Raw genomic sequence first — 13,860 nt, forward strand, 5'->3', positions numbered from 1 at the left:
GCCTATGATAGGCAGATTATATTCCAAATGGGGCTTGTATGGAGAAAAGCCCACAACACCCATTACAATGCAATGACTAAACGAGAGAATACCACTTCAATTAAAGCCAAAAATAACAATATGGAAAAGAGGAGCTATTTATTTTTCTTAATAACTATTCAATATCAGGGTAGAAATACAGAAATTAAAACACACTTAACCTTCTAGTAGTTACTGAGAAGTCATTTTAAATCATCCAGGCTAAATAATTTGCCACAGAGCATTTAGCATGCTAACTTATGAGCAGAACGTTTCTCATCCCCAAGAGGAGGATTTGGCAGCATCGAGCACTCCTTCCCCCATAGTGGTTAAGGCAGAAATCTGGAATTCCTTCTGTAGTCAGTGCATCAGTTGATTGATCCACTCTCACACCCACTCATCTCCCCATGTTCCCATGGCTTCATCCCTTTCCTGGTGGAAGCGGTGCCTCTTTGAAGGAAGGCAAAATAACCACTTTAAAGCAGGTGCTATCTCTTAAACTAGGGGAACTGGGTGGGAAACAATTTCAGTAAGTCACAGAACAGCTTAATAATCGCCCACATGAATAATAAAGCTATTATATAGGGTTGGTTTGACACAGACACTAGAAAAACTTTGGAACAGGACTTGGAGAACTTGATTTAAGAAAAACAGAGCACTGTAAGGATATCTCTTGCCATCAACAAGGTCAGTAAAGGAATACTGCCTCTTCTACTGAAAAATTACATAACGAACAGGAAGGCCACAAAGAAAGAAAATAGGAAAGCCAGTTGGGAGAAGTGTAAGTTATAAATTCAATTCCTGCTGTGCTAGGCGATATTAGGAAGTTACTTGGTCATCCAGCCATCTCTCAGGAGAAAAAAAGAATGAAAACAGAGGAATTTCCCATAGGGAAAAGAAAGGTTTCACAGGATTCTGTTCCTAGAAATTGAAATAGGACTGATTAAGATCAACATAACACTATAATCATTAACAGTTGGTTTAAGTGAGAAAGCCAGTCAGGGTGCATGGGTCTAGCAGGCTCTGAATGAGCAATAGCAGAGAGAGCAAGCGGTGACATGTATAGTAAGCTATGGCAAATGTGGTGGACAAGTCCTTCTAAATAAATCAGGCTCTGCATTTTTCATCCTAACATAGCTGATCTCTGAGCCCCAGTGAGATATGGATTCTAGCTGCCATTAAGAATGATTCTAACCCTTTACGACGATGCACTCATGGCAAAGGAGGCTGAGCTGAAAATCTTCCAAACACCCTTAAAACTGTTCAGTTTGAGAATGCAATAACAGTATTAGTAAGTGCCGTGGGTTACCTGAGCTGATCCCACGTGGGTTTCACACAGGCTCTAGCTGCTGGAGCACTGTTCCAACACCAGTCCATGCCCCAGGACCCATCCTTAAGGCACAGGAGTAGGGCTGCCCTCCATATCCTCACCTATGCTGATGCCGAACATAAGCACATTTTATTTACAGCTGTAATAAACCTGAGAATGACAAATCTTGTTCAGGATCTAGAAACAGTGCGGGCTTTTGGGGGGTCAGCTATGTTTGAAGCATTTAAGGAAGCCTGTGCTGCATTTTTCTGGCAAGGAGCTGGCAGCAACCCACCTCTGTTTTAGGTGTCAGGTGGAACATGAAGAAATTGGGTGTATAGGACAGTATCATAGAAGACATCTGCTAGATCACATGGTATCTCAAACAGTGACATTTTTGAATCACATCATTATTCTTTGGTGGTGTCCATTCTAATTTAAATGCATTTTTACTCCACATGGGTGACCAGCATTGAACTCAATATTCTAAATGAGCACCGGTGTCCTGCATACAACCTTATTAAGTGCTTTCATATTTCTGTTAGAAAAACATCTCTTAATACATCCTAGGACCGCATTTGCTTTTTCCACAGCTGCATCACATTGTCACTCTTGGTCATGCTGTGAGCAATATACCCAGTTCTTCCCCTTCTATAATTTGATATCCATAAACCTTTACATTCAGAATTTTTTTTGCAGCCAAGCCATGACCTGCGTACTGTGGCATCTCATTCAATTTCATTGCTTCGTTCCTCAGGAATATCCAGCTGGGGATGATGAGAACAAGCTAGGGCAACAGGGAAGGAGTACAAATGAAAAAGACCTATATGCGTGAAAGGCAAAAGAAATCCCTGGGTCAAAAGCAACAGTAAATGAAAGGAAGTTAAAGGTAGAACCAGCAAACAGATATAAAAGGAGTTGGTGAGCAAGGAAGGGTAGAATGAGTTTGATTACTTCAGAAAAAAAGTTAAGTTAAAATCACGCTGAAATTTAACATACAGCTTCAAAGACTACAGAAGTCTCTCCAGTGAACTTGTCTCTGTACAACATGCAGAGTTTGTTTCAGTGAGCTGATTGTGGTGATGGCAGAGAAAGACTAGAGAGCAGACAGTGCCTGTTCTGCTGGGCCTCCATACTTGGAAAGGAAAAAGAAGGGGGGGAAAAAAGCACAACAGGAGGAAAAAGTCTGGGAGGAAGAACAAAAGGAACAATAATGAACTGGGAGAAGCCCTCCGGCTCCACATGCCAGTCTGACTTTACTCAGCTTACTCAGCATTTCATAGACTTCCTTCAATTTAAAGAAGAAATGAAGCAGAAATTCAGATTCATCACATTGTTACTCTATTAGTACTTTAATCCTAGAAGTTCAAGTCATTCTTTTGGTTAAGAACAAATCAAGGATTGCACTGTTTTCTGCAGGTGAATAATGATTTATCAAAACCCATGTTATAAAAGGGGAAAATTGAGCTCCTGCTGCTACCTGACCACAGCAGGGACTGGATTGGTTTCCTGCATGGCAAGGGCAGCAGGAGGACGTGCCCACCTGACAGCAGCACTTTGGGCAGAGCAATGAAATCCCCAAGCTGCAGATGTAGATATGTAACCCCTGAGCTTCACTTGCAGTTCTGCCTCCAGGGGAACATCTGGAAAGACTAAGGGAAAATATATAGGCAGGAGAAGAAACAGAGCTGATAGCAATAAGTATTAGAGAACCCATAAAAACAGTCCTGGGATATTGCCTAAACATACTCCCAAAAGAAAACAAAAAAAACCAAAACCTTGGAACTAAGTTTGCTTTAAATCTGAAAAACAAGCTTGCTTTTCATCTACAGAGATGTTCATTTTCAGACACAGCACATGGATTGTTTTATTTTTAACCAAACCGAGGATCTATTTGGACACAAGCACCACGACTGCGTGCTTTGCATTATTTTAAACACTGCCTGAGAGTATTTCATGGCTTCCAGAACAGCTGAGGTTGGCATCTGCAATAAAAAAACGTACGTCAAATTAGTGAATAACAAATTCTGCAAAGATAATGCCTGTGCAAACAATAGGGCTGGCAGTAGCTAAAGAATTTATCTCCTGGCGATGCAGCAGTATTTGTTTTACTACATCTAATTGTAATGAAGAAAATAAGAAAACTCAGATTATTTTGAGGGTTTCTGTTTATGGTCAGTAGCAGATGGACAAGATATACAGTATTTCCCACAGGAAAAATAGCCTTGGACACCAATATTGCACTCAGGGTGAAAGGAGATGGATGTGTGTACAGGGACACCCACTGCGCTCAATTCCTTCTTTGCCACACCCAGACTATGTGTGTAGCAAGTCCATAAAAGTGATTTTGCTATAATGGTTATTGATAATTAGGCAGAAATTTTTTGTGGTATGTGGCTGGTACCCCTGGCAACTGAGGAAGCTGAAGGAGGGGTGTAGCAGTCTGGGTGACATCCAGGAGTCTGTGGCCAAGCCCAGTGTCCACATCAAGAGAAAGCAGTGAGAAACAGACACTGGAGATGCCCGCCACGAGACAGGGGACCCTACTGGCCAACCTGACTTGGCATCTGTAAAGGCTTGTTGTTTCCTGGGGTCTGGGATTTGTGACACTGCAGAGACTGCTGAGGCTCCTCTGTGCCCTCCTGCTGCCCATCCACACAGCCAGCCCCGGCAAGGCCAAGGGAGGCATTGGACCAGTCAAGAGCAACTCAAGTTCTCTGTGCTGCTGGGATGTATAAAAATTTGTGGTACTCAATGTCTTCCTCAGCTTTCACTGGTCAGGTCTGCTTTTGGCCTCCCAGCTGCCTAGAGGCAAATCCATGCATCAATGCATAACTATCCTCTTGCAGGGAAAGATGCAGTCAAAGGGCACGTAGATCAACTGGACGTAGTAAAGTCTAAGGGATAAGGTGAGGTGCATCCCAGGGCATCATGCTGCCTGGTGATGTCTTTAAAAGGCTGTGGCAACTGGGGGACATTCTTTATGCCTAGAAAATAGGAAAATATCACATTCATCCTCAAAAGATGATCCAGGGAACTACAGGTCAATCAGGCTGATCTCAGTCCCTGGGAAGGCAGTAGATAAAATATTCCTTGAATCCAAGTAATTGAGAGCAGTAAGGATAGATATATAAAGGCAAATCATGCCTGACCAGGCTGACTGCCTTCTTTACTGAAGTGACTGGAGATGTGACTGCCTGCCTGTGTGCATAAATGGAACAGTTTCCCAGTCAAAGGCATCTAGCTACTTTGGAACTGATGATGAAGAGGCCAACTTGTGCTGATAAGTGTATTAGACTCACTGGTTCAAGAACTTCCTCGCTGTTTCAGTTTCTCTGGTTTCAATAGGTGGTGGGTTAAAAACACATCAACTGTGCTAAAATTAAACTGCAAAAAAATCAGGCCAAAAAGCTTTGGAATCCCATTGTTTCAAAGATAGCAAGGAGACCAAACGTGTCAGTTTTTCTAAGGTGTTTTTTTTTCCCTAACAAATCGTCATATATTTCTTCTGTCATTCACTTCGCTTTCCTTCTAGCTTTCTAACCACAAATTAATTCCCTGAACTCTGTTTTTGTTGTTTTTTCTTTTTCCACTGGTTGCTTGATTTTATTTGTTTGTTTTGTTAAAATTAGTGTTGCTGTTTTCATTTGCTTCGGTTTTGTTGTTTATTTTGTTTACTTTGGTTTTGTTTGTTTGTCATTTTTGGTTTTGGTTTTTACTTTTGATTTTTTTTTTCTCATGGAATTTTACCTCCCATTTCTTAACCCACAGAAATCTGCTTTCCAGAAGTCCACTGTTTCAGTTTGCTATTCTTTTTCTCTTTTGTTTCTGAAAATGGGACTCAGTCAAACATCTCTATTGCTCTTAGTAGTACCTCTATGCTATGATATAATTTTTCACAGGGTCTTGAAATATTCTGCTTTTGTAACCTCCTGTTGTTAACCTTCTTGCTGCTTTTGAAATCTGCAGGTTTCTTCTCCTTAATTATTAGTTTTTTCACACAAATGCTATAGTCAGCTATCCTATTCTTTCCCTTATATTCATTGCTGTCTGGAAATTTCACATCTATCCTGTATGCACAGATGGTTGCTGTAGCTCTTGGAGACTTTATGTGTGAAATTCTAGGTTACTAATTTGTACTTTAATGAAAAAAAAAAAGTGTTCTTCTAATTATAAGCCTTTAATATTCGATCCAATTTAGATCTTCATCCCAGCATTTTCTGTCTTACCATCATCATTCTCAGTGTCAGCAGTGGCAAAGCTCCAACACTAAAGGGCTATTAAGTCTGGAAATATCATTAATCACAAAGTAGTTGTAAACTAGAGGTGATCTCCAACTCCACTGTCAGATTGTTGTTGGTGCTTAGCCTTGTCGTGTGTGAAAGTGCTGAGTGTGTTGGAAATTTGGCTGGAACAATGAGCAACCTAGAAGGGATTATATTCTCTGGAAAACAGAAGCAATGGTATTCCTTTGGAATGGTAGAAAACTTGCTTTCTCAAACATGTAAAACTTTCTTTTAATCACTCTTGGTCCACTGGCTGGGTTTTTGAAGTCTTTTTGTGTATCTTTGCATGGGTTTTGTATCTGTGTTTGTTTTATCATTAGGAATTTCAAAGTTCTCTTAAGACCCCGAAGCACAGATTTCTCTGTTGGAGTGGGAGATTAAATGACATTTATTAAGGCAGTTTCAGACTTGCAATTTCTTGACAGCTTTTTCCAACAGTTGTCATTTTGTTCCAGATATGTTAAAAATATTTGCCACAGTGTTTTTCCTTTACCATTTCTCTGTACCTTTACTTTCACTTATACCATGTCTAATTAAGCATTTCTCAGCAGCTGGACACCTAAATAGCACCAACACCAAGCTGAAAGTGATGAAGATTAAAAGGCATTTAGACATTGAACTTCCCTGTCAATGCCAGGGAATCCCTTCACCTCAGTCTGGAGCACAGGATATAAAACAACTCCTATTGGTCCTCCTCCAATTTGATCAGTGCATCACAACTACCAAGCTGTACCCAAAGCAAAGTATTAATAGATCAGAACACTGAGAAAAACACATTGCCTTACATCCCTGTTCATGGAGCAATGCTATTAAGCCTTTCTTGGTTTTATGCTGTTTTGCTCAAGTATTTGGCCTTGGCTATTGCAATTGAAAACATGAAACACAATCCCTAAAAAACTCAAGGACCAGAACACAAGAGAAGAATAGAAGTGTGCTATAATTTTCATTCTCACTCTTCTACAGTCTCACCTCAGAGCACACAAGGGCTTGAAACCACTCTAAACTAACAGGAATTCTATATAGATAAACATATTGCAGATAAACATATCGCATGCCCACATTTTCATTAAGCAGCTATTCTGAAGCTAGAGCAACTTTTCCTGTATTTCAATTGCAATACAAAGGTAGATGTGTTTTGGTTTTTTTTTCCTGCTTGGGACTTTCCAGTGAAAAAGGGAAGCTTATTGGAACAGAAAATTTATCCTTACCAGAACCTTGGAAATAGTAAGAGAGAGAGATTTTTATAGCCCGTTCTCACAGCACTAAATGAAATAGTTCAGACACACTGCGATTCAGGTTGGATCTGAGGAAAGCTTTGTGTTGGCTTTATTCCAAATTCTCCTGTGGTTTGGGGACGAGTAGCAGGTATTGCTTGTATTTAATTAACTTAGGAGTGTCGACGATGCCCTCTGAAGTCTTGAGAAAGTACAACAGTTGCATTCCCTGTAGTCAATTGCAAATAAATCTGCTCTTAGCACTGCCGAGCAGACCCAGTGGAGGCCCTGCCTGCAGCACTGGGGATTCTCATTTGTCTCAGGTGGATTCGTTCCCTTCCCTTCCAACACGTTTTCATTGCAACCCCTCTACTGAAACCTGATGGCTGAGACAGGATAGCGCTGTGTAGTAATAAAACGACCAACCAAAACATCAGGGGGAACTACGCAGTCATTTTGTTGTACTTTACATTTAGTTTTTTGTTGGTTATTTTCCCTTAAATACTTCAAAGATTTTCCATCTTAAAATCTTGCATTTTTTTCAAGAAATCCGCTAATTCCTGTGGTTTGGGTTTGGTTTGGTTGGTTGGTTTTTAGGTTTTTTTCCTTGCATTCCCTCTTTTATCTGTTCTATCCCTTTCAAAATGGAAATAGAGCAGCAGAGCAGAACATAGGTGAAGATTTTTGAGTTACCGAGTGATGAAACACAGTTTTCAGTACTTTATATTCCTTTGTTCGTCTACTTTAACATTTCATTTTTCTAAGCAACAGTTTTCAGCCAGCTATTTAGAGTGATCCCAGTTTATTTATGAGTTGGTCTGAGTCTGTCAGACGTCACAAAAAAATTTAAACTAATCCCTTCCAGTGTTTGAGGCAATCAAAGTCTCCAACTGCTCACTCTGCATGAGGATAAATCTCAGAGTAGAGTGAAATCAGTTGTGGCAGGAAACAAGCTCTTCTCAGAAGTGTTGAGTTTACAGGGTGCTACTGAGGAAATCAAATTCTTTCATGAAGACTTTTGATTCGAACTCACAAAATAAAATGGATTAGAAAAGACAAAAGCTCTTTCGCATCCTACACCATTTGCCAATTCATATTTGGGAAAAAAAATGCTAAAGAGACCTAACGGTTGGGGTAAGTATAAAATATATTCTTTACATATTCAATAGTAGAATCTGAACTACAGAGGAAATGGCATAGCAGAGATAGCACTGCGATCTCTGATGGCGTTCAATAAATTCATTTCCTTTAAGCTGTTAAATGTTTGCTTTGTTTTTGGTTTTATGTGTACTTCTGTCAGTGTACTTGACAGTGAAGGGCAGTCCACATGTTAACCATTTACTTACATAATTTGCTGAACTGTGGCTGAAGTTCAGTGATTACTTCTCTGCTTGCAAGACTAACTCCGTGTATACTAAGAAAAATATTGTATATTAAATTTATCATAGTACATTGTAATCTAATTAAATCAATAAATGACAACCCTGTCAAGGTACTGCAATACTCTATTGTTTAATTTTTAGGAACCTGCTAGGAAAATAAATTCCTTTAAAACAAAGTCGTCCTAGAAAAGCAGATGTGCACCTTGCCGAAGTTAAGGAAAATAGTTTGATTACCTTAAGGAGTCTCTAATGATACCCAGAAGGAGAATTAGGAAAATAATCAGCAAAGTTGGAAAGTAAAACTCTCTTGTAATGCCAAAAAAAAAAAAGGGGGGGCTGTGGGGGGGAAATACATACATGAGTTCTGTGATATGATGGAAAAGGTGTATCGAGGCTAACAGTACTTTCATCTCATTTTCACTTCTGACTCCACTTTCTGCTCGTTTTGTGTTTCTGTCAGCTCTGCTTGCACACATCTAGCAGACTGTGCTATTAGATGTAACACTCCAGGGATATCTGGTCGATTTTGTTATCAAAATTGATGGGGTGCTCTGAAATAATGCCTCTTAATTTATGATGCTGACCCGCAATGTCAGAAGCTGGTGTTGGTGGGATGGTAGTAGGGGTTGAACCTTCCCTCCAACAACCTGTTCCATTTTGGTACCATGCAACAGATGGCAGCAGAGAGGCAGCCTGACAAAATGGTGTCTGATGAGGCAGTGTGAACACAGCAAAGGTGTGTAATTGAATTCCTGCATGCAGACAAAATAGTATCCAGTGATATTCATCAACACTTTCTGGATATTTAAGGAAGTCAAACAGTGGTTGTGAGCACAGTGAGGTGGTGGGCAGTGCATTTCAGCAGTGGTGATGGTGACCTCTGTTGGTACAGATTTTGAAGAGCTCAGTACGCAGGTTGTTCATCACTGACAGAAATACAGAGCTAATGGTGGTATGTTGAAAAATACTGCTTTGTAGCTGAGAGTTTGCTCTATCAAATAGTGTCACTGTGCTTTTTGTATTTGTTGAAATTTCCATGAATGAATAGAAGGCATTAATTTCAGAGCGACCTACATATATCTGTAATCAAATTAAAGGCTCCTCCCATTGCCTATTAGAAAATTTTCATCAAAACATTTACAGGATACATCTATCCACAGCCACTACTTTAATCCAGCTCAGGTCTCAACTTCCATACAGATTTGAGCTCTACCAGCTGTGTATCATTAGAGATACAGACACAGCAGCACCCAGATCCCAACAGGTTAACCCCTCCTGCCCATCTCTGTACCCCTTCTTTGGGCACTAATTCTTAGTGTCCCTCTTATGGTGCCCAAAACCCCTCACAATACTCGAGGTGATGCCACACGAGCAGAGTGAAAACACTCTACTTTGAAAGCAGAAGCTCTTCGTCTTTTGTCTCCAGCAATTAAACTGTCACAACCAGAGTAATTTCTTGAACTATTTGGTTTTGCTGATTCTTTTTAGTACAGCTAGTAGCTTTTCACTGACAAACAGCTACCTATAAATCTGAAGACTGGCAGATGGTCCACAAGGAATGTTCCATAACTCTGACACAGCACAAAACTACTACACATGGAAATAATCATTAACTTTGAACTTCAACAGCATTATAAATCTCGAAGAACATGAGAGCAGAATGGTAATTGGGTTTGTATACTCTGTGTTGCTGCACAGAGTCACTCAGAGGTTGTCCAGGGCCAGTGGCTTTCATCCAAGGTAGCTGGCCAGATTCAACAGAGGTCAGATTTAAATATGCTCAAATCCTATAGACATTGCTAATCTGAAAAAAATATGAAATATATACTATATCCTTTGGCATAGAAGTGCCTTTCAGCCCTGAGGCTGTTATATTTTGTTTGAATGGAGGCTATGAATCAATATGCAAGCACAGCAGCCACATCCGGGATATAATAAAATAAGGTATTTCTTCATGTCTTGTTTGTAGACAGTGAAAAGTAATAGGAAACATAATTTGTTTTTATTGCTATTATTATTATTATTATTATAGGTTTTATGGCACAAATCTGTAAACACAACTTTCTGGGAAAAATACCACCATGTGACAAGAAGCAGCCAAAAGTGAACGCAGAAATTTCTCTCCCCTGGTTGTTCAATAAACAACACTGTTATAGTCAGTGGGGAGAACTCATGTCACAGATATTTATTTTTAATTTTGAGGGAAAAAAAAAAACAGAAGGAAAAAAAAAGATTCTCTAGAGTATTATTTTTTGAGATGTTTTTTGTCCCCCCCACTAAGACAACTGCAATCCTAAGTGTTCAGGTATCAAGGTCGAAATAGTAGGAACAAATAATTGTCAAAGATATGTTAATAACACTGCTCGACGTCACAGAATTGCTAAGACTCATTTCCACTCCTCTCTTTTGCACACAGGTTTTGACTGACCTTGGTCTTCATGACAGTGGGATTTTTTCTCCCCAGGATGGAAAGTAAGAACCTCTTCTTAAGCTTACTGCTCTGCTACAGTTTGCTTAGAGCTGCCAGATCTCACCTGATAATCGAGGAGAAGACAGAATGCAACTTGTCAAAGAACAACAAAATGAACCTCCCAGATCTCCCACCCATCTCCATCGTAGGTCAGTAAATTTGTCATTTGATGCCAAAATAACAGGACTTGAAGAGAATGTAGCTGCTGTTTGATAAGGATTATTTAGATAACTCACTATAACATTGCAATTTCACACAAAGTGCTACACAGTGCTATGCAGAATTGCAGTGGCAATGCAGCCATGGTAATCAAGTATGGCAATGTGGTAAATCACAATTTAGTGTAAAAAGAACAACAAGAGAAAATCTGCCTTTAGTTTTGCAGTTTGCATTGAGGTTCCTATCATACTGTGTGTTTTTCTATATTCAAGAGCAAGGTTATTTCATTGATATGGGCATCAATCTTCCTTTGAAAGTCCAATACAAATAGAAAAAGTGAATATAAGCAAATGGTTTTTGGATCAGCTCTGGTAGAAAGCTGTTGATTTCTCCACTAAGGTATTAATATAACCTCAGTTTACCTGTGTGCCAAGTGATCTTAAATCAAGAAGACTACAAGGGAGCTAGAAGTCATCAATGTATCCAAGGCAGGATAGGCTATGCTCCTACCATTGCTGGCAGGTGCCCATTGGTCCTGTGAAGAACTTTGTCAAACAATTCTTGACATGACATTTTCCTTCACAAATATTTTTTCTTAATGTCAACCCTGAATCTTTCAGTGTAATTTAAGTCAACTTTCAGTTACCTCTTCAGGAGCGGTTGGGTACTTGGGGATGGTTAAGCTGAACAGCGTCACTCAGAACTCTGTAAAAGTTTGGTTATTTAAAAAAAAGCTTCTGTTGTTCACCTCCCTTCTGCAGGCTCCTAGGTCTTGTTCTCAAGTCAAATCAGCTTCTTAGCTTTTATTTTCTTTGCCCATTTACTCAAGGACAATGCTTCTTTTAGGTGAGCCAGCTGTACCACACAAGTCTCTCCAATGAAATCCAAGCCTTTTTATCCCTGAGCAAACTAAGGGGGTAAATGTAAGCAAACAGTGTTCATCCTCCTGTATGCATACAAAAAGAATGAGCATTTAACATCCAAAGTGAAAGAATAAACACAAAGTTCTGCAAGTAGCTGGTCAATTAAACAGTAGTTGAAAACACAGTAAATAAAAGATGATGAATATGAAATTACTGGCCAGTTGGGAGAAGGAGGCATCTCGTCTAATACAAAAGGAAGAGGCAACTGCTGTATTCATCTACTTGAAAAAAAATATATTGCTATATTTCCCTCGTCTGCCCACTGGGCAACATTATCTTTACCAAAATCTCTAGAATAACTGTTGCATATTTGTGTTACACCAGTGTTTAAATCTCAGTTTAATCACATCACTCCATCTTTAACTGAACATTAACAAAAGAATTCTATAAGCAAAACATTCCAGGACAGTTGCAGATGTAGAAAATCACATTAGCACAGAATTGGATGTCATTGAGGTATTTTAGCTACCACCAAAATTTCAAGGGACAGCATAACAAAGCCAGCACAATCTGCCAGATGAAACTGGATCTGACCAACCAACACCAGTGGGTGCAAGCTGAGCTCTTCTTGAGTGGCCTGAAATCCCTTATGCTTGAAGTATAGTTTTTCCTCCCACTGTCACTTGATGATGGATGTGTAACCCTAACTCTGTAATGATGCTACAATAATAAACGAAACTGCCAAGCAGAGTATTCGTAATTGCGTAATTCTGCAGATTCTGGTAATTATTAAGTGTTCAAAAAGATTTGGGTAGCAAGTTCTGGAACAGACAAGGAGCCACTATTCATAAGTAGGTGTACACAAATCTTTTTATGCCAATCAATCATGGATCCTATACTCACAAATAACCACTGTATCAAAATATTGTGGTAGATTCATGAGAAGGGCAGCATTCGCACTTTAACAGGAAAGTCTTGCTGTTTTAGATCCCAAGACAAGTCTTAGTTGTGGAGTTAATATCAAGTAGGAATCCGTATTAGAGGTGACATGATAATAGCACTAATGTTCCTCAAAGGATAACGCAAGGGATTTCACAATATTAGTGCTCTGATCTTAAAAAAATAAGAAAATTTACAAACTTGCATCGTACGTGGCCTGACCCGGTTTAGATGCTATTTTTAAGTGAGGACAGATCCTAGAGATGAACTCCATCATTCTGCTGTGGCCACCTGCAGTGATGCGGTAGCAATGCAGGTTATCTATCTGCCTTCTCTTGCATAAAAATATTATCAAGCATATCTGTTAAATAATATTTGCTGTAAGACTGATTTAATGTTATGTTTTGCTTTTCTCTTTGAAGATTTAACTAAAAGATCCCAGAAAGTCAGCAGAAAAGAGGCAGAGAATAAGAAATCTTCCAAGGTAGGCAGCTGTTCAGAAAATACTGTCAAATTAGAATGGCTTATTATTGCTATATTTCACCCCTGTGCACTTATCCAAAATGTTTTTACAGTCATTCCCTGACTTAAATAACTTACATCAAGTTTGAAGCTTAATATTGTAGAAACAGATGGAAAATATAAATGATGGGGGAGAAAAAGCATGATCCTATATTAGTTACAGGTTATTGGGTTTTGGTTTTGTAGTTTCTGTTTTGTTTTATTTCACTGTCCTCTTACACAAAGCATACCTCGGGCTTGAGATGCTCTAAGTATTTGCACCACATCGGCCAAAAAAAGATACCATTCCCAATAACACCACATGGGTCAACTGTCCAAGCCCTACAGCCCAGGGGCATAAATTCACTCTGCTGATTTTTAACTGCACATTATCAAAACTCTGCAGTGCAAGGATCCAAATAATTTGGCATTTAGTTGAAAAAAATTCCTAGGAATTTTATCCCATCATTAGGTTCAGATTGGTATTTTTAAGACTCTCTTAGCAGAAAACAGCTTTTTTACTTCATTTTTTAGTTTGACGGGGCAGCTTTTTTTGAAGCCAAACCAGTCATTGGCTTCAAACTACAATCAGCAACTTTTAGAGTTCCTTCTTTTCCTTTCTAGTGTTTTGCATAGTCAGTCTTCTCTGAAACACTTCCTAAACCCCTCAGATTGCTAAAAGCCACAGGAGGTCCTGCTGTTCCCACTGCAGCTCACAG

The 13,860-nt window shown here is 39.4% G+C and overlaps 1 protein-coding gene across 10 annotated transcripts in view; it reads left to right on the forward strand.

Annotated features, from left to right (window-relative positions):
• Positions 1–13,860, forward strand: part of LOC146757728 (agouti-signaling protein-like) — a 72,052-nt gene that overhangs the window by 54,925 nt on the left and 3,267 nt on the right. For 8 of the 10 annotated variants that reach the window (XM_085519995.1, XM_085520001.1, XM_085519996.1 and 5 more), the window contains exons 2-3: positions 10,626–10,828; positions 13,063–13,124. In XM_085519995.1, the coding sequence (XP_085376121.1) occupies positions 10,648–10,828; positions 13,063–13,124 (243 nt within the window). In that variant the 5' untranslated portion in view covers positions 10,626–10,647. Of the gene's footprint in view, positions 1–7,490; positions 7,962–10,625; positions 10,829–13,062; positions 13,125–13,860 lie in introns of those variants that run through there. The other 2 variants (XM_085519999.1, XM_085519993.1) reach the window with 2 other exon arrangements.

This window comes from Coturnix japonica, chromosome 19, assembly GCF_054131305.1.
Source record: "Coturnix japonica strain WE chromosome 19, WE-NBRP24, whole genome shotgun sequence".
NCBI lineage: Eukaryota > Metazoa > Chordata > Aves > Galliformes > Phasianidae > Coturnix > Coturnix japonica.